This window comes from Sinohyriopsis cumingii, chromosome 5 (genome assembly GCF_028554795.1).
Source record: "Sinohyriopsis cumingii isolate HCF-2022 chromosome 5, ASM2855479v2, whole genome shotgun sequence".
NCBI classification, from domain to species: domain Eukaryota; kingdom Metazoa; phylum Mollusca; class Bivalvia; order Unionida; family Unionidae; genus Sinohyriopsis; species Sinohyriopsis cumingii.
In genome coordinates this window covers 12,301,997-12,321,666 of record NC_142965.1, presented here as the reverse complement: position 1 = coordinate 12,321,666, position 19,670 = coordinate 12,301,997, and the positions used below count along the sequence as shown (strand labels likewise).

The 19,670-nt window shown below is 34.9% G+C and overlaps 1 protein-coding gene across 4 annotated transcripts in view; it reads left to right on the top strand.

Moving 5' to 3' along the window:
- The window catches only part of LOC149798644 (FERM, ARHGEF and pleckstrin domain-containing protein 2-like), a 290,202-nt gene that overhangs the window by 132,272 nt on the left and 138,260 nt on the right, over nt 1-19,670 (top strand). For all 4 annotated transcript variants that reach the window (XR_016421008.1, XM_089957482.1, XM_089957479.1 and 1 more), the window contains 2 exons: nt 8,956-9,060; nt 14,478-14,596. Coding sequence is in view for 3 of the 4 variants with exons in the window: in XM_089957482.1 (XP_089813608.1) it covers nt 8,956-9,060; nt 14,478-14,596 (224 nt within the window). In the remaining variant the exon portion in view is untranslated. The remainder of the gene's footprint in view (nt 1-8,955; nt 9,061-14,477; nt 14,597-19,670) is intronic.

The following is a 19,670-nucleotide window of genomic DNA, read 5'->3' as shown; positions in this document are numbered from 1 at the left end:
TAGTCAGTCAAGCAATATGGCCACCATTACTAAAACTAACAAAAAATGCCAATTTTCTCAAAAACCACTGAACACAATTTGACGAAATTTCATGGCAAGTGCCCTGGTCTGTCCACCCTCAAATAAAGCCACCATTACTAATAAAAGAAAAACTGAAACTGACATTTTTTTAAAAAAAATGATGAGCAGAATTTGTTCAGATTTGACCGCATCCTGGCGTACATTTGATTTTCCGATTTTTTATAACTGCTTCAGATGTGCCATCAGATATGACCATAGTTACTATAACTCGATAGACCTTTTAACACGTCTTCTCAAAAACTTGTTCATAGAGGCTTTCAGTTTTATACAAATGAAGCCAATCTGTAGCTAATTGTATGTCCACCATCAGTAACAATAATACAAATCTTCTCGAGCACTACTCCCACAATTTTACCAAATTTGACAAAATATAATGGGTTTAATGACTTTAATATTAATCCAGTTTATGCAGATTCATTACTAGTTATGGTTACTGTTACAAAAAAAATCGGTTAAATGATGACTCCTCAAGAACCACTGGACAGAATTTAACCAGAGTTTACTGTAAGCATCCTGGCCTATAAGGGCTTTGAAACTTTTACAAATCAGATTAATCTGCCATCAAGTATAGCTGGTGTGATAAATATAGAAAAACTTTTAATAACTTGGAAAAAGCCACATGACAGAATTTGACCAGCTCTGACAGAAAGTGTCTTAGTTTGAAGGTGGTGAGATATTTGATAAAAGCATGGGAATTTGCTCTGGTAAACAATCAATTAGCTCTGCTTCATTCCAGTAATGAATTGTCCTTGTGCAATCCAGTTCATATGAATCACGGACAATATTGGTATTGTGGTCACATAGGAAGACAAGTATTAAACCATGACGAGTTTATGGACTTGTTATTTACTCATCCCTTTTTAAAAACCTCAATGTTTACAGTCAGTCTGGATCTGTCTATTGGTATTTGTTTTTTTGTCTAAATTGCAAATTGCTGTGGACCAGCATTGTTGCTTGCTATATCTTTAATCTAAATTTAGATGAGATCGTATGTTACGTGTTTAGGCTTGAATAAACAGTAACAAAAGAAAGAGTGAAAACAACAAGCTTTGTAACATTTAACAAATAATTTATTTCCCTGAAAAAAAAACACTGTAAAAATAGAAAAGTAAGAACTTATGGTTTTTAAGAATCAAATCCAAAAATAAGCCAAGAATAATCCATGAATTTTAGAAGTCCTAGTAATGAAATGTGCGAATGAATTCAAGTTTGAGTCCCAGCGAAAAATATAAAGTGGAAGGCGATGACGTATACTGTACTCACTGTAGAGCTGATGTGTACAGTCCTTTCTAAATCCACAAACAATAGTATTCCAGTGTGTGAATTTCCGAATAAAATTTAAATAATTGTCTTTGTCCAAGAATTCTGTATGAGCACTCAAATATTTCCAGGAAAAAGAATTAATCTTTTAGAATCCAAACAATTTGAATAAAAATTATAATGTATTTCCCGAACTGGTCACAAACACATGCTTTCCAGTGTAAAGAAAAAGCTCTAACTCGGAAAAAATCTGTATAAACAAAGGTTATACAGTAACGTGAGATGCAAAACATTCCCAGATGAGGGTTACATGACCACATTCTAGAATGATTTAGAAGCTATCTACAAGTCTAATGGCACGTATCACAGTACAGCCTAGATTTCACCACTACTATTCACACACCAAAAATGAAGAAAGAAAAAAGTTTTTTTTTACTTGACCCCAAATCAAGGCCAGGAACTAGGTCAAAAATAGTGTTTCTATTATTAGGTATTTATGAAAAGATTCAGGTCAAACTGAATTTTCTGGAAAATATAAAATTCCTAGTAAACAAAATTACATTACATTGACATGTAATTAAGTTAAAAATAAAAAAATGTAAAAGTTACAAACAGATAGTTAAAGTAAATCAAATCTAAATTAAATCAGATATACAGAGTACTTAAATAACAGAGAGAAAAAAAGGATCATATTGCAAAATTAAATTGCCATATATACACATACAGTTGTACACACACACACACACACACACGGGGGCCCTTAGTGGTATAAAGCGCTCTCCATTACAAATCATTGCCATCTCACCACTGGCTGCGTGGGTTCGAGTCTCGGATTGTGGGTATGTGAGAAAGCTTGCCAGTAGTTTCTTGTAAGTCGGTGGTTCTTTCTGGAGGTTTTCCCGGGTTCTTCCTCCACCATTAATACTGGCCGCCATGTATAGCCTATCCTGTGCTGAAAACTGGTGCTAAACCCTACAACAACAACAACAACAACAACACACTGTGTATCATTCAGTCCAAGAGATTTTTGTCATTTTCACTTGAAATTGGGGTAGGATATGCATTTTGGAAGTTAATTCTGAATACATCCAAATACATCTGCTTCCAATAGATTTTCGTTTAGCTGGATGCCTAGTTGTGTTAGAAATTTTTTTTTTTTTTAAATGGCTATTTCACTTACACAAGTGCAAAGAGTAAAAGGTAAAAGTTGGAGTCCTCTTTTTTTTTGCTTCATGGACCTGTCATTTAATTGTCCTGGCCACTTGTTACCTGAGATATCAATGTTATCATACTTTTTACAAAGGTCACCCGTCTGTGTACAGTTCAGACTGGTCTACTTTAGCATGTCTGTGATTAGGATTTTTAACATAGCTTTAACAATTTTTCAGTCATATCACTACGATGTCTGCAGTGGGGCAGTTTATAGCGATGTCTAGCACTGGGGCATCATGCAGCAGACATGTAGCATGATGTCCCACCCAGTCACATTATCCTGACACCAGGCCGACCAGTCCTAACACTAAACTCTTTATGCTGAGTGCCTAGTGAGGCAGCTGTTAGTACCATTTTTGTAAGTCTTTGGTATGACTTGGCCGGGGTTCAAACCCACAACCTCCCAGTTCTGAGGCACCACTAGGCCACTGGAGTGGTCTCTGCCTTAGATCTCAGGCCAAAAGGTCTAAAATATGGACACAATATCTTGTTCCAACAACCGGCTAATTTTTTATATTAAAAATCTAGTCTCAAAAATTATGTTTTTCCCTCAGTATTTTGAAATGCAAGTAAAAGTCCAGATTATTTGGTATTATTGTAGAGCTACATCTGTTTACTTGTCTGTAATTCCACACATTTTGTTGTAGCTTAAATGACCTTGATGCTTCAGAATTTGGATTGATTGGAAACTTTCATATATTATCCTTGCCATCTTTGTTGTGTTTTTGTACTTTTGTCCCTTGTTGGTAATAGACCTTTTAATAAATCTTTGTCATATATCCTTTTTTGTGGTTCTGTATAACCTTTCGGTGCTGGTGTGATATAAAATCCACAATCAATCGATGGAGTTCAACTGGACATTTTGATTGTGTTCATAGACATACATGAATTGGCTGTTTGTGATACATTTGTTCCTTCCATAGGTCTCATTAAGGGATAGCAGCAAATCATAAATTTATCCCTATTATAAATTTGCTTCAGATTTCACTGCAATTTTGTTTTGTTTAGTGTTTTAACAAAGCGTATTTACACACGATTCCTGTTACTGATATTGATGTTGCAGCATTTGCACTATGGTAAATCCACTCACCGAAAGCACATCCATTTGTGAAAGCATTCACTTTGCCTTTTTTGAAACTGATATCTGTTTTGATTTCCCTACCATGTTCTGACTGCTGACATCAGATTTTTTATATCATGACCAGCAAGTTCATCAAGAGTGTCAACATTCGGCCAAATAACACAACTTTAGTTTGCTCAAATTTGGCATGAAAAAAATATTGTGTTCTTGTACGTGTATCCTTGAGTGCTGGTTCATAGGTTTTTCATGGTTTTTTGTCTTATGTCTCCCAAATCTTGATCACTGTCTACCCTTTGGGCATGATTTTGCAGCAGGAAATTTTTTTTGAAAAATGGGCCTACTGCTTTCCTTTAGTGTTTAGCCATCACTATCAATGTGTGCTAGCAATGGCTAGAGTCTTGAAAGGCAACAACAGCTGTAAGATGGCAATTTATTTGAAAACAATATATTTTTTTGGTAATCAAAGCAGAGTTTTGTGGTAGCCACCCTTAATTACAGTGTAAAGTCTCTGATAGCTGCTACTGTATTATTTTTAGGATTGAAGGCACTTCTACTGCTATTTATTCTGAGATTGAATTAATGACAGAAGAGACAAAATGTATGCAATGCACAATTTTATCAATCAATTATTAATTTAAAAATAAAAGTAATTCAGAATATTTTTTTAGAATTAGATGAATTATTATCAATGCTGGAAGATTATGAGTGAACTCTGAAGTTAATTGAGATCCAGAAGAGAAAATTCCATAGTGCAGCTCTTTCTGGTGAACCAGATGTTCAGACATGTTAATGTTTTCGCGAGTTACTGGAGCACTGGGTAAAACCTTTATTACCAGACTCTAAGTGTGCAGGGTAAAGATGACAGTACTGTTGAGATGATAAAGTTAAGGTAGCATAGTGTGAAAGAATTTAAGATTGCATTAAATACAGTCATTTTTCTTTGACCAATTATAAACGTTGTGTAACACCACCAACCACCACCCTCCCACCCCCTTGAGATTTTTTGGACAAAGGACATAGTACTCTTTGTCCTCTGGATTATAGTGTGTGTGTGCAGATATTACTGGTTGACAGAAAGACAATGACAGTTTTAAAAAAAAAACAAATTGCTATGAAATTGTTTGAATTGTTTTACTGCCAGCAACTACAGAATTTTGTGACTGACAAAATAAATGGGTTTACACAGTAGATGATGTTAAAAAATTATAGCAATAACTTCTTGATTACTTTTGATTGATTGGGACAAGGATCGTTTATCTATAAATGACATGGTACAACAAATACATGCCCTTTATGGGAAGGTGTCCTTTATAAATGAAGTAAGATGGATAATAAAAAGTAACAAAAAGAGACCTGCTAGCATTGTCTTTTAAGAACAGATGTCCTTTTTATGGAGGTATCTAATAGGGCAGGTTTATAACTATATAATATACATGGTATTATGATGCTAACTTTTACATTCTGTGACAACCTTAACATAATAAAGAATGGTTTTTTTCAAGCATCATCGCAGAGTTTAGAATAGTTTTTTATATGAGTACATGCAGTTGGACTGCTCTGATTGCCTAGAGATTAGAGTGTCTGCATTGGATGCAGGGGGTCACTGGTTCGAACCCTGGCCAAGTCATACCAAAGAATTATTAAAATGGTATTAACAGCTGCCTTGCTATGTGCTCAGCATTATGAGGTTAGTGTTAGGACTGGTCGGACTGGTGTCAGGATAATTTGACTGGGTGGGACATCATCATGCTACATGTCTGTGGCTTGATGCTTTAGTGCTAGACATCACTATAATCTGCTACACTGCAGATATCATAATGATATGACTTAATTTTTTTAAAGTACATAAAAAGTCAAAATCTCTCACACACACAGACACACAGAGTTGTTTCTTTGTGTTGAGGAAATTAAAGGTCCATCTGTCAGTTGGACAGTGTTTAAGATCTAAGATGACGTTGGGGCTCGTGTCTCCCCCCCACCCACCCCCCACATTTGAGTTCTTTAATCATGAAAACAGATCATTGAAAATACAGGGTACTAAAAGCATGGATCCAGATATGTTGAACATAGTGGAAAGTGCAGAACAACTGCCAACTGCAGGGGTTGATTTAGCTGCTGACAGATTTTGAGGAGGAACAGTTAATACTGACAGCTGCAGGCCTGTGTTGACAGATACTTTTTTCCAAAATACTAATTTTATTTGATTGAGACAGTCATGTTATTTTCTGCATGGGTCCTAACAGTATTGTGAAAGGTATACAAGAGTCATGAAAAATTATTGACCGCTCTGGTGGTTAGAGCATCCGCCTCAGATGCGGGAGGTCACAGTTTTGAACCCCTGGCCAAGTCATATCAAAGACTTTATATAAATGGTACTTAAACTGCCTCGCTAGGTGCTCAGCATTAAGAGGTTAGTGTTAGGACTGGTCAGCCTGGTGTCAAGATAATGTGACTAGGTGGGACATCATGCTACATGTCTGCGGCATGATGCCCCAGTGCTAGTCATCACTATAAACTGCCACACTGCAGACATCGTAGCGATATGACTGAAAAATTGTTAATGCTACATAAAAAAAATCCAAATCATAAAACACAAAAAAAAATTGCCATAATGTTTACTATCTTCACACTAAAAATACTGTTGAAGAAATTACATTTCAGGAAAGTTTTGCAGAGTAAAGCAAACTTTATCTTTGACATAGTTTGACTTACTTTTTTCACCAAAAATGTCCAGTTACAGTGATATCAAAAGTTCATCTGCCCTTGTAAATTCAATGATGCCAGGAAGTACATATATGAATTTGAATATTATAAAAGTAAAGTCAGAGACAATAGATTGTATTGCTCTCTTTTAATTGTTTTGTAATGAAGTGGAACTTAATGATCATTTAGTAAAGACTTGCACATTCAAAACATTTTCTTTAGTTAATATTGTAACCTATGTTAAAGAGGGGTTTTCATGCAGATGTATGTGGTATTTTGTATGGATTCTCAACAGATGGTTCATAATTATTTCGGGCAGAGATATCATATGACCTTACACAACTGTTTGTTCCCTTATTGTCAATTCATAATAGTCTTTGTAGAGTATTGTGGTATACTGCACTGTATGTGTATTGAATGTGTAAAAACCAGAACAGATTGCTGGGTAATTATGTCAGCAATAAGAACGTAAATTTTCCAGTGTTGTTCCACAGTTAAGCATCACGTGCACTTTGTATTCTGTTGATCATATGAATGTGATGTAGACTGGTTTAGTTAGGTGGCTCAAAGACGTTTAAAAAAGAAATTACTTACAACTATGTGTATATTTTGTTCAAAAAATGTTAATACTTTGGCATCGTTTGAAGGACCGGTTAGAAGGGGTCATAATCCTTAACCTTAGAATAGATACGGTACAGTTCATCGAACATCAGTCACAGAAATACTTGGCTTGCCAAGGTATCTACGGAGCTTACTTATAAACTTTTGGCACACACAGCAAATACTTGTGCATATTGGTCAGAATAGTGTATGTTGACCTGTGAATTTCATGTAATCCACTTCAAAAGCTTCAGCTTTATTTTTTATTGTGAATGCTCAGAATATTGCTGACTACAGAAAGTTATGTAAATGAATCCAACAGTTGTATTTATGAAGCAGTTACTTTGACTGCATTGAATATCCCCCTCCTCCACCACATCATAAATAATGTAGCTGCAAATTAAGTTGTCATTTCTTCAGCACACAAGTTTGTACATGTAAGCCAAAAGTTTGTATGACCTCCCAAATCCCTTCAGTAGCAAAGATTTAGAATATTTGGCATCCTTCAACTGACTGACTTTCTTCTTTTTGGAGTAAATAAACATATGTTGTGTAATTGAAAAGTTAGAACAACTCAGAATTGTAACAAAAATATTTTACACCTTTAGCACTTAAAATTTGTAATGCTTTACTATTGTTTTGTTATTAGAAACCTGCAGTGTTGTTTACTTCTTTTTTTTAATTTTTATTAATGTTACTTTATTTTAATTTTATAAAATTGGACTGACATAGATACAGTACATTTACCTTTGTATAAGATAATCAAAATGCAAAATTATAAACTGATTTGCCAGCATGTGGTGTGTTGGCATGTCAGAGTCTGTGGTCATTTTTTGGATTCACACAAAAAAAGGACAGTATTATTGAGGAATAAATGGGGCACTGAAATAAAAACTGAAATGGTTGATAAATACAGAGTTCCACATTGTCACGTTCTTATGAGAGAGAGACAGACAGACAGTGTGAGAGAGAGAGAGAGAGACAGACAGATATGTGGACTGATACGAACTATCATACAGTTGTATGTATGCTTACAAGTCTAACCCAATTGCAAACTGCACATTTTGATACCTGCCATTGCATAAATCACTGGCAGCTCTGGGACAGTGCAATTTCTGTGGAGTAATCAGTAGAACAAACAGCATAGACCCTGATCTGTGGGCACATTATGCAGTGGTAGATAAGGGTCTGTGCTGCTTGTAGTTGGACTGGACCTTTAAGCAAGTATATATAGTATCCATTTTTTCAATTGATGTCTTTGTTGAAGAGACATGAGGTAAACCAAAATAAGTTATATAGATTTCTGAGCAGGTGAAATGAATACAAGTAAAATGAAAGACATAAAAATATACACATATTTGCAAAACAAAGACAAATTAACTCTTTTCCTGCACCATGGAATATACTGTAAGATTGTAGACAATACTTTAAATATGCTACCTTGTAAACTTGCATTTCATAAACAACATTTCTTCAAGAAGGAAAAGATACAGAAATGGATAGACAAAGAACTTTGAATAACAAAACAACTCTGAGTAGCTTGTATACCCATCAAATAGCAGACACATAGACCTTACAGAGACAACCTGACCTTATTTTTCTTGACAGACATAACAGACAACCTGGCCTCATTTTTGGACAGACATAACATGATCAACCTGACCATATTTTTGGACTGACAGACAGATACAACAGAGACAACTTTACCTTATTTTATTTAATAGCAATATTTGGTTACCAGTACATTGTACAAACATAATAGCTATCAGGCATCCCCTTGTACCTACAAACATTGCTATAAGAAACTTTTTGGGCTTGGATTTACAGTAGCATCAAGGTTGCATTGTTGTTTAGGTTATGGGTTGTGTCGTCTCACAGGACTGTTCATTCAAGATTGTCACTCTGAGTGCTATCTCAGCTCTGCAGCAACCTTACATGGACATCAGAATGTTCAATATATGTAAGTTGGTTTAAACTTGATGGGCATTTTCTTTTGAGTTTGTTGCTTTCAATTTCAGGTGAAGGCATTTGGACAGGTGTTGTGGGAAGCAGTGGTACGCCACCTGAATCTTCTGGAGACGGATTATTTTGACTTGGAATATGAAGATGCACATGGATTACAGGTAAACTGCCATATTTTGTATATACTGCATCAAATCAACAGTACAGACCCAAATCTACCACTGCATAATCACATGCCAGCAGATCAGGGTCTGTGCCAGCTCCGCAGTACATTGATCTGAACCCACACATTTTTCAGTTCGGTACATGTTACTGTATTATTCTTAATTACATGTCTGGTCCAGCTACAAATTGCATGCACTCAGATATGATGTGTCATAATATGTCAGCAGATCAGGGTTTATGGTCTTTATTTGATTGATTAGTCCAAATAAACATATGGGGTAGAAAAATCCATGATAATAACACCCACAACCAAAGTCTTAAGTCGTTCCTTTGGCTACATAAGAAATTTAGATTTAACATTCCTTTTTAATGTAATGCAGTTTGTTCCTTCAGATGTTTTGCTAAGCCGTTTTATTTTCAATTGCAATATTTTGTGGAGTAATTCTAGTGGCGTAATTGTAGTGCAAACCTACAACAACTGTTCAAGTTTCAAAACAGGCACATTCAATTATACTTGAAAATCCATTCAGCCAACAATTTCAAGTAACGGAATGGCTGAAAATTGTATGCATACATGGGTGCATGTTTCTCAGAAAAGCAATGATGATGTGTAACAACTCTAACAAAATGAGCTCCTGAGTATATACATTATTTTTTTACTTCACCAGAGCAAGGCAATACATGCCACCATTTCAGATAACTACATGCTGCCAGTAGACCTAATCTGAGGTCAAGTGTTTCAAATATATACATGCTGCTAGGACAGACCTAATCTGAGGCCCACTGTTTCAGATATATACATGCTGCCAGTACAGACATAATCTGAGGTCCACTGTTTCAGATATATACATGCTGTCAGTACAGACATAATCTGAGGTCCACTGTTTCAAATATATACATGCTGCCAGTAGACATAATCTGAGGCCCACTGTTTCAAATATATACATGCTGTCAGTACAGACATAATCTGAGGTCCACTGTTTCAGATATATACATGCTGTCAGTACAGACATAATCTGAGGTCCACTGTTTCAGATATATACATGCTGTCAGTACAGACATAATCTGAGGTCCACTGTTTCAGATATATACATGCTGTCAGTACAGACATAATCTGAGGTTGCCTGTTTCAGATATATACATGCTGTCAGTACAGACATAATCTGAGGCCCACTGTTTCAGATATATACATGCTGTCAGTACAGACATAATCTGAGATCCACTGTTTCAAATATATACATGCTGCCAGTAGACATAATCTGAGGTCCACTGTTTCAAATATATACATGCTGTCAGTACAGACATAATCTGAGGTCCACTGTTTCAGATATATACATGCTGTCAGTACAGACATAATCTGAGGTCCACTGCTTCAGATATATACATGCTGTCAGTACAGACATAATCTGAGGTCCACTGTTTCAGATATATACATGCTGTCAGTACAGACATAATCTGAGGTTGCCTGTTTCAGATATATACATGCTGTCAGTAGACATAATCTGAGGCCCGCAGTTTCAAATAACTACATGCTGCCAGTACAGACCTAATCTGAGGCCCACTGTTTCAAATATATACATGCTGACAGTACAGACATTATCTGAGGTCCACTGTTTCAAATATCTACATGCTGACAGTACAGACCTAATCTGAGGCCCACTGTTTCAGATAACTACATGCTGCCAGTAGACCTAATCTGAGGCCCACTGTTTCAGATAACTACATGCTGCCAAAGACAAAAATATAACTAATAGAAACTTGCAGTATTCAGGTGTCATTGTATGGAATATTATTGCAAGGAAATTAACTATGTGCAAACTGCACAGTCCATCCATGAAAGAAGTATTGCTTGGAAAAAAATACAGCGTTAAATATTCACTACATCTTGCAGTCATTTCCGTATAAATTTTGAAGATAAACATGGCCCTTGTTTATCTTTATATATTGTTATATTCTCATTTTATGTGTATAGACACAGGTGAAATATTTGCTCTGTATGCATGTTCAGTGTTTAGGTGTGAATGCTTGTTCTTTTTTGTAATATAGGTTAGTTCTTTATCACTCGGTCGCCCTCTTAAAATAATAATACCTTATATATATATATATATTTATATATATATATATATATATATATATATATATATATATACCCACCCACACACCTTTAAAGAGATTTAATTACTCTAACATAGACATTCGCTCAACACCATTGAGTAAATGCATGAATGAACGATTGAAGTTGCATTAAATATTTAACATGCCCAGTTATACCATAATGTATACATTTACACTTTTGTCTAAGTTATTAGATTTGAAGCAAATGTACTGACTGCAAGTGGACAATAAAAAATCAACATTCATTATTCATTATTGGATTAAATGACCATGGTTATTTATGGATGTGTAAATTTTACCTAATCACTCACAAAGTAAATAAAGTCCAAAGGACTTTATGTTAACTTTGTGAGTGATTAGGTAAAATTTACACATCATTAAATACACAACCATGGTCATTTAATCCTTACAATTCCATTTTCGTCCTTTACACATTAGGTAATATTTACACATCGATAAACACCAAACCATGTTCATTTAATCTTTATAATTCAATTTCGTCCTTTACACATTAGGTAATATTTACACATCGATAAATACCCAACCATGTTCCTTTAATCCTTATAATTCCAGTTTCATCCTTTCTTTTGTCAAATCCACTTATTCCATCAACAGTACATTCCAATTTAAATAGCACGTACTTTCCTTTCATTTGCCGCTTTACATTGCCCCATAATACATAACCTGTACAGAATCACACAAGCATATTAACTACAGTCACATTTACGTTTATTCAGAAACTTTATACTTTACATATTACACAGTGGCTACCAGTGGTTTCAACACATTTAATTTATTTTACAACATTCTTGTTCAATTTTAGTCAGTCCCATCTGCTATGTCAGATGACCATGAACTTACATAATAACAGCTGATATGGAATGAGCAAGTGTGCTAGATTAAATTTCCAATCAAACCTCAAGTCATAATAGATTTTATCAATGAACAACATGTAAATATGAACAAGATGATGCTATCCCTTACTAACATAAAAGTAACAATTAAATAAATTGTAAACAGGAGTAACATTTTATATCATTCTCAACAGTGGTAATACTTATGAAGACCTATTCAGTGATCTAATGTCAAATGAAATGTTAACAACTGTCACAGTTACATTTATTCGGCAACTTCATATTTTACATCTTAGGCAATGGCTACCTGTGGTGTCGGCACATTTATTTTCATTAAAAAAATGACTTTTAATTAAAACTTAGTATGTCCTGTACAAGAAAAACATTTTATCTTTTTCATTAGCATTAATACTTAACAAGGCCCTTTCAGTTATCTAATGTGAAATTAAATGTGCATTTGTTAAATGTAGAATTGCTCGCAAAACCGGCCATATGTTTTGTTTGTTTGCATAGTTGAGTGCTGGAAAGGATTAATGACTACACATCCATTTTTCAATGGTGTTAAGTCACATTGGTGGAGATAGCAGTTTTACCATTTAAAAACTTTATTCAGTCTTTGAATAATGGTCTCATAAATATTTGTTTTTATTTTTTTGTAAGAGGTATTATTCACCATACCACCAACACCCACACGTTTTTTTAAATAAATTTAAAATCAAAATTTTTTAAAAATATTTACCATTGAAAATGACAATGCCCCATTTTGTGTTTTGTTTAGTAGCCTCCGAGTATTGATTTATTTCAATAGATTTTAAGTCCTCCTCCAATAATTTCTCGAATCTTGGTTTATATCCCTCAGTGGCCTCAAAACTTACTGGCCCAGTTCCCAGCTTATTATTGTTGTTGTGTATGGCTAGGGGGACTGAGGTCATGGAGTGCTGTGTGAGGGAATTTATCAATCTCTGTTGTTCTGTTTCATTTTCAGCATTTGTAACATCCATCACATTATTGTCAAATCCATCTTCATCTGCTTCAATCGTTGCTATTATTTCTTTTAACTCCTTGTCATCTAATTGTTCAAAAAACTCCACAGAAAATTGCTAAATCAACGTAATCGGTCATTTTGAGCAACTATGTACCAGACGAAGGCCAGATTGTAAACTATGCATTTCGATCAAAGAATATTTGAAAAAGTATAAAAAGGGTATAATTTATATTTGCAGAATAAAAATTTTTGAAGATGAAACAGTCGTTTCATAATGATGTGTGTGCAGTGTTTGTTTATATTGCAGACAGTACAAAAACTGAAAGTAGTCCCAGAATCTATCAATGTGTAAAAAATTCCAGATAATATCACATGACCATTTACAGCCATTCATATTGCAGAAAATCCAATTCATTTATAAAAATTGGAATTATTACTTTGTAAAAAATAAAATAAAATTGGGATATCTTATTTCAATCAGTTATGTACTGCATACCATTTTCTCCCATAAATATCTGAGTGGACATCCACTAAACTTGATTATTTAATGGTCCTTATTTTAGCCATGATAAAATATGTTGTTATTATTGACTCTCTTTGTGGAGACCAAAAGATTACAAATGCTGTTGACTTTCAATTAAGTTAAATTTTCCATTAGGGCTCTTACATAGCTATGGCAATCTGACTAAAATTAAGGTCTCCAAAATAATGAAGGTCTGAGAGAAACCAATACGGCGTTATGCTTGTTGACCTTTAGGTTCACCAATCTTATTACAGCTTTTAAATTTTGAGGGATATAATTTGGAATATAACCTTTCAGACAGTAAATCTCCTTAACACAATACAGTACTTCTTGTACGTTGCTTAAAATAGTGGATCAGGAAATCCAAAGAGCACTGGAATATGAAATATATCAGTACCTATCAGATCACAATATTATATATGTATATCTCAATTTTAATCATATTGGGAACCTGGGTGACTAGGGGGTTAACATGCTGAACTTGCAGCCAGAATAGTGTTAGGTTCAAATTCTGCCCAGATCAAGTTGAGTCGTGTCTTTGGGCAAGATAGTTTTACTCAAGTCTTGTTGGTGTCATGTAACCTTTAATGTGGAGATGTGTCATTCAATAGTAATAAATAAATCCATTACTGCTCAGCATTCAGTTCGACATTTATAAGCTTCAGGCAAAAGAAATTAAGATAAAACATCACAAATTGCATCACAGAGTAGTACCTGCATATTACAAACTCCAAAGGAATAGTGAAATGTATTCATTTAAACCCAAGTTTGTTAAAAATGGAAACAAAAATGATTGTGAGGTTTATTTAATATATTGGACTTAATTAATACCTCACTTTATTAGGGATTAAATAAAATCAGTTTCCTATCAATGGGTTTCATTATTATTTTGTTTCTTATTATTTTTTATAGCTTAAAATTTCCTTTTTATTTCAGTGTTGGTTGGACCGGGAGAAGGCCATTCTCAAACAGCTACCTAACCCAGATAGGCCTCTGTATTTCCTTGTCAAATTTTACACTCCAGATCCAACTTTATTGGAAGATGAGTTAACAAGGTTAGTTGTAAGAACATGAACAAGGCCTGGATTTCACTGACAGAATTCTAGTCTGGACTATATCAGTCTGGCTCCAATTTGACCAAAGAGAATTCCATTTTAAGGCCGGGCTTAGTTATTGTATTATTTTATTTGAAATTAGTCTTGACATTTTAATCCATCAAAATGCCGGGTTCTCACTCTAATTTTTTGTTGTTGAATTATAGGCCACAAAAAAAAAGTTGAATCCTGACTTAAAGTTTGACTAATCAGATGTTGTGAGTGTAGGTTTTAAATTTAAGACCTTGTTGGATTTTGGACATGTATTGACTTACCATATGTTGTCAGGATAGGTGTGAGCTTTAGGACCATGTTGGATTTGGGACATGGTATTGACTTACCATATGTTGTCAGGATAGGTGTGAGCTTTAGGACCATGTTGGATTTGGGACATGGTATTGACTTACCATATGTTGTCAGGATAGGTGTGAGCTTTAGGACCATGTTGGATTTGGGACATGGTATTGACTTACCATATGTTGTCAGGATAGGTGTGAGCTTTAGGACCATGTTGGATTTGGGACATGTATTGACTTACCGTATGTTGTCATGATAGGTGTGAGCTTTAGGACCATGTTGGATTTGGGACATGGTATTGACTTAACATATGTTGTCAGGATAGGTGTGAGCTTTAGGACCATGTTGGATTTGGGACATGTTGTTGTCTTACCATATGTCGTCATGATAGGTTTTAGCTTTAGACCATGTTGGATGTGGGACATGGAAGCAGAGGTTGTTGAAATGAACCTTATCATCCATATGCTTTTTTATCAACTTTGTGGCTCATATTGTCAGTCTAAATTTTCATGCACCACTGCTTGGTGCCCCTTTCTTTAGCCATATCTGTCATTCCGCCTGTATGTATGTTTATCTGTATGTACCATAAAGCTTTTTAGCATGTTTGCTCAAAAATCCCTGAAGTTAGACAAGTGAAATTTGGCAGACATAATTGCTTATATAGGTAGAAAATCTGATTAGATTTTCAGGTTGTTATGCTTTTCAGTTTGTACACATTTTGAACATTTTTGGATTTTAAGAAAACCTAGTTAGCACAATTAAGGAAAAATCACTAGAGATAGAAAAATGAAATTTAATTGGTGTCTTTATAGTCACCTGTAGGTGGAATGAATGGAATATGCAATTTTCATGGCATTATATCAATCTGAAGTTCTTTAACTTTTTGAACATGAACTTTCTCTTATGCAGTGGTTGTATACATGTTTTGCAAACAAATCTAGTTTTAGGTCACCTGATCATAAAGCCATATGAACTTATGGTATGTACCCTACATCTATTGTGTATTGTCCATTGTGTCCAGTCATTGAAATTGTTACCACTTTGGAGTCCATATTTCTGAGCTGGTTTCAGTCCAACTTTGGAATATGGTTTTGTATCATCAAAAGCTTGATGTTGATGATGAGCAAGATCCATGGATATTGATGTTTCATCAGATTGTATGGGCTTATTGCAATCTCAGAGCCATTTTTTTTTATCAGTTTGGTTTACCATAATCACGATCTTGGATTCTTTCATCTTTTTAATTAATTTGGATCACTTGGGTCTCTTGTGTATGGAAGACATTTTTGAACAGGTTGTGTATAAATTTATTTTGTGTGGTACATAAGAAACATAATCTTGCATGTGTATGCAGTGTTTGCCTGAATTTCAGTTAGACTTGATCCTGAAAAATTATATTGGTCTTGCACCACTGGAATATTTTCATCAATCTTTAGGTCAGGATATGTAAAAAAAAAAAAAAAGAGACTGCAGTAGAGTTTGAAATCTAAACTTCTGAGCTAACATTTACTAAAATTTAGATTGAAAATGTTTGGTCAAAGCCGAGTCCAATGTGATCTATAATCAGATTTCAGGATTTGAGAAGTTACTTTCAGTTCAGTGTTTCTGTGTTTGAAAACCAGATAAATTGTTGTAATAACATTATATATTGAGCTCACAGAAAATGATCATCAGGTTTAAATGGCGGCACCAAGGTAGAGAGGTTTATCCTAAGATAAACAATTTAAGAAGTTAGTCTTCTAATTTTAGTGTTGTACTCATTGACTGGCATGAGATTCTTTTATTCCTTGATAGCCTGTTCTATGCGATGAAGTAAGAGAAAGGTAGTTTTATCTTTGATCAAATGACTGAGCGTTGAGTGAATTCTTGTATCTGTTGATGAAGTACATCCTGTTTCACTTAACAACTTAAAGAAGCCCATTTTGCAATAGAGAAAGACATCTTGTATGCACTTTTGGGATTAAGGAGACATTAAGCAGACTGTTTTGAGCTCTGTTGGTCATAAACCAGAATTTGTGGGATGGTCTGTCATCTGTTGTCTGTCCATCTAATTACACAAGTTTGTTATTGCTACTATTATACTAAACTACTTGGAGGATTGACATGAAACTTGACACATAAATTCTGCCACAGTGGCTGTCTTAAAAACCTTGTTTTAATTGCTACTATTCTTCTTATGATGTCTAATTCATCCTAAATGGTTATAATCTGACATCCAGTATGGCCACCACTGCAGCCATTTTGAAAATTTTGTAATTGCAACTCCTCGTGCATCGATGATCATATCAAATTGGGATGTCTAGTTGGTTCCACATAAAAATGGTACTGATCAGAGATCCATTGAAAATCTTGTTATTGCAATTCATATTGACATGGAGTTTTCACCAAAAAGACTTCTACTATCCATTTGTTCTTAAATGAAAATGGTACTGATCTGGCATCCAATATGGCTTCCAGGCAGTTGTCTTGAGTCATCATCCATCCATCCATTAGCACAAGCTTATTTTCACTACTCATCCTAAACTACTTAAAGGACTGTCAAGAAAACATTACACATTGTCATTGTATGGTCTAATTGGTCACAAATAAAAAATTATGCTGCTTGGACATCCTGTGTTGCTGCCAGAATGGCCATCTTGAAAATCTAGTTATTACCACTCCTTATGAATTGATGATCATATGAACATGGAATTTTGACTGATATCCAGTTGGTTGTTGATTGAAGTGGTACTGATCTGAAAGCCAGTATGGCTGCCATTTCAGCCATCTTTAAAATCTTGTTATTGCTTCTCATTCTGAATGGATGATCATTTCAACGTGGAGTTTTCTCTGAGAGACTTCTTATGGTGTCTGGTTAGTCCTGAATGAAAATGGTGCTGATCTGATGCCCAACATGGCCTTAACACTGGTCATCTTGAAAATCTTTTATTGCATCTCCACATACATGGTTGGTCATATCTACATGAGTTTTTCACTGAAAATCTTTTGATGTTAGTTGGTCATAAATAAAAAGTATGCTGATCTGATGTGAAATATGGCCACATGGCAGCCATCTCAAAAATCTTGTTATCACTACTCCTCCCAAAAAGAAAGGGATATGAGCCGCAGCATTTTCTGGACCTACATGTGTTTGCAACGTTCTTTCAATTCTGCACCAGAGAGTCGGGTGCTAATTCAGCAATGAGTGTTCCAAACTCAGGACTGTTAAAGGACTGAAATTCCATCAATAAAACAATGTCTTTATTATTTTTTCACTTACAACTAGGATAAGCTCTCAAAAGATTCTTTTTCCTAAAACATAACTTACATTATTAACCAATCCTGGCAAGCCAAACCCATATATAGTCTATTTTAGGTTCACCAATTTCCAGGCTGGTTCCCATTTTTCCATATCATTAGTACCATGTGTCCTATATTCACCCTTGATTTTCTTGACAGACCTAACAATAGTAGTTCCATGCATGAGTAAGCAATGTGCATAGTTCTGCTTGTCAAAGATTACATTAATGAAAATTAAATTATATTGCAAGTTCATGTTCACCTATATATATCAGTGGTGCTTTTCAGGCAACATTTTAAGTATTTGAGCTTTATTTAAGAAAATCAGGAAAAAAAATAATAAAATAAAGCTGTCCAATAAGTCATCTATTTTAATATCACCATTTATCTCTCTTCAATATAATACTGAAATATATTACCAGCCTTGTCATATTATGTAATTAATGAGTAAAAGGTCAAGGTGACCATCTATATGTACATGTATTATTACAGGAAAAGAGATTTAAATGACAAAAATTACCTAAAATTCCCCCCAGAAAACATATAATTTAAAAGTAAAGTAAGGTAGACATAAGTCCATTAAAATGCAAAATCTGAAGTTTCAAAACATTCACTGAAGGAAATTAGTGGGATGCAAAGTCATGAGAGTTCATCACCATTAAGCATGGTGAAGAGACCTAAGTGATCCTGTCTGAAGCATTATGTTTCAGAACACAATTAGAAAATATATTGGTCACTATAATTACTCTATAAATGGTAAATTGTATAAACTTTATATAAGTAATTGTATAGATATTAACCAATGTGCAAAATACTCTACCTACTGTAATCAAAGCTACACACTCTACACACTGCACCCCCTCCCCCTTTGTGGCAACAGCTGATATAGCTGAATATATGTTTAACTGATTCGGCCCCAATCCCGTCTGTAGGTGTGATGAGGCTGTACCCTATTTCCGAGCTCTGCAGCATCAAGGTCATTTAAGATACACCAGTGTGGGTGGTATTACAAAAAAGCAGACAGCTATAGCTCTAAAATGATGCCAAATAATCTGGAAGTTCTAGTTGCACTACAAAATACAGAGAGAAAAACCTCATTTTTTGGACCCGGTTTTTTTTTCCACCCAAAATTTGCTCGTGGTCAGAATGCAGTTTTGTGTCCGGATTTTAGACCTTTTGGCCTCAGATTAGGCAGACTGGTCTGAACTGCACACAGACAGGTGTCTTGTTCTTGTTCTTCTTGGCATCCGTCCGTCTACGGGAGACGATGGCGTAGCTCCAAAGTAAGCTTTTGTCTATCCTTCTTTCTAGCTCTCTTTTCAGCTTGTTTTATTCTTCTCTCTTCCTCTGCGTTTTGAACTCCCTGCCTGACAGCTAGGCGCCAGCTGGAACGGTTGTTTACACAGCTCTCCCAGTCGTTGACATTGATGTTTGCCGTCTTCATATCCTTCTTGCAAAC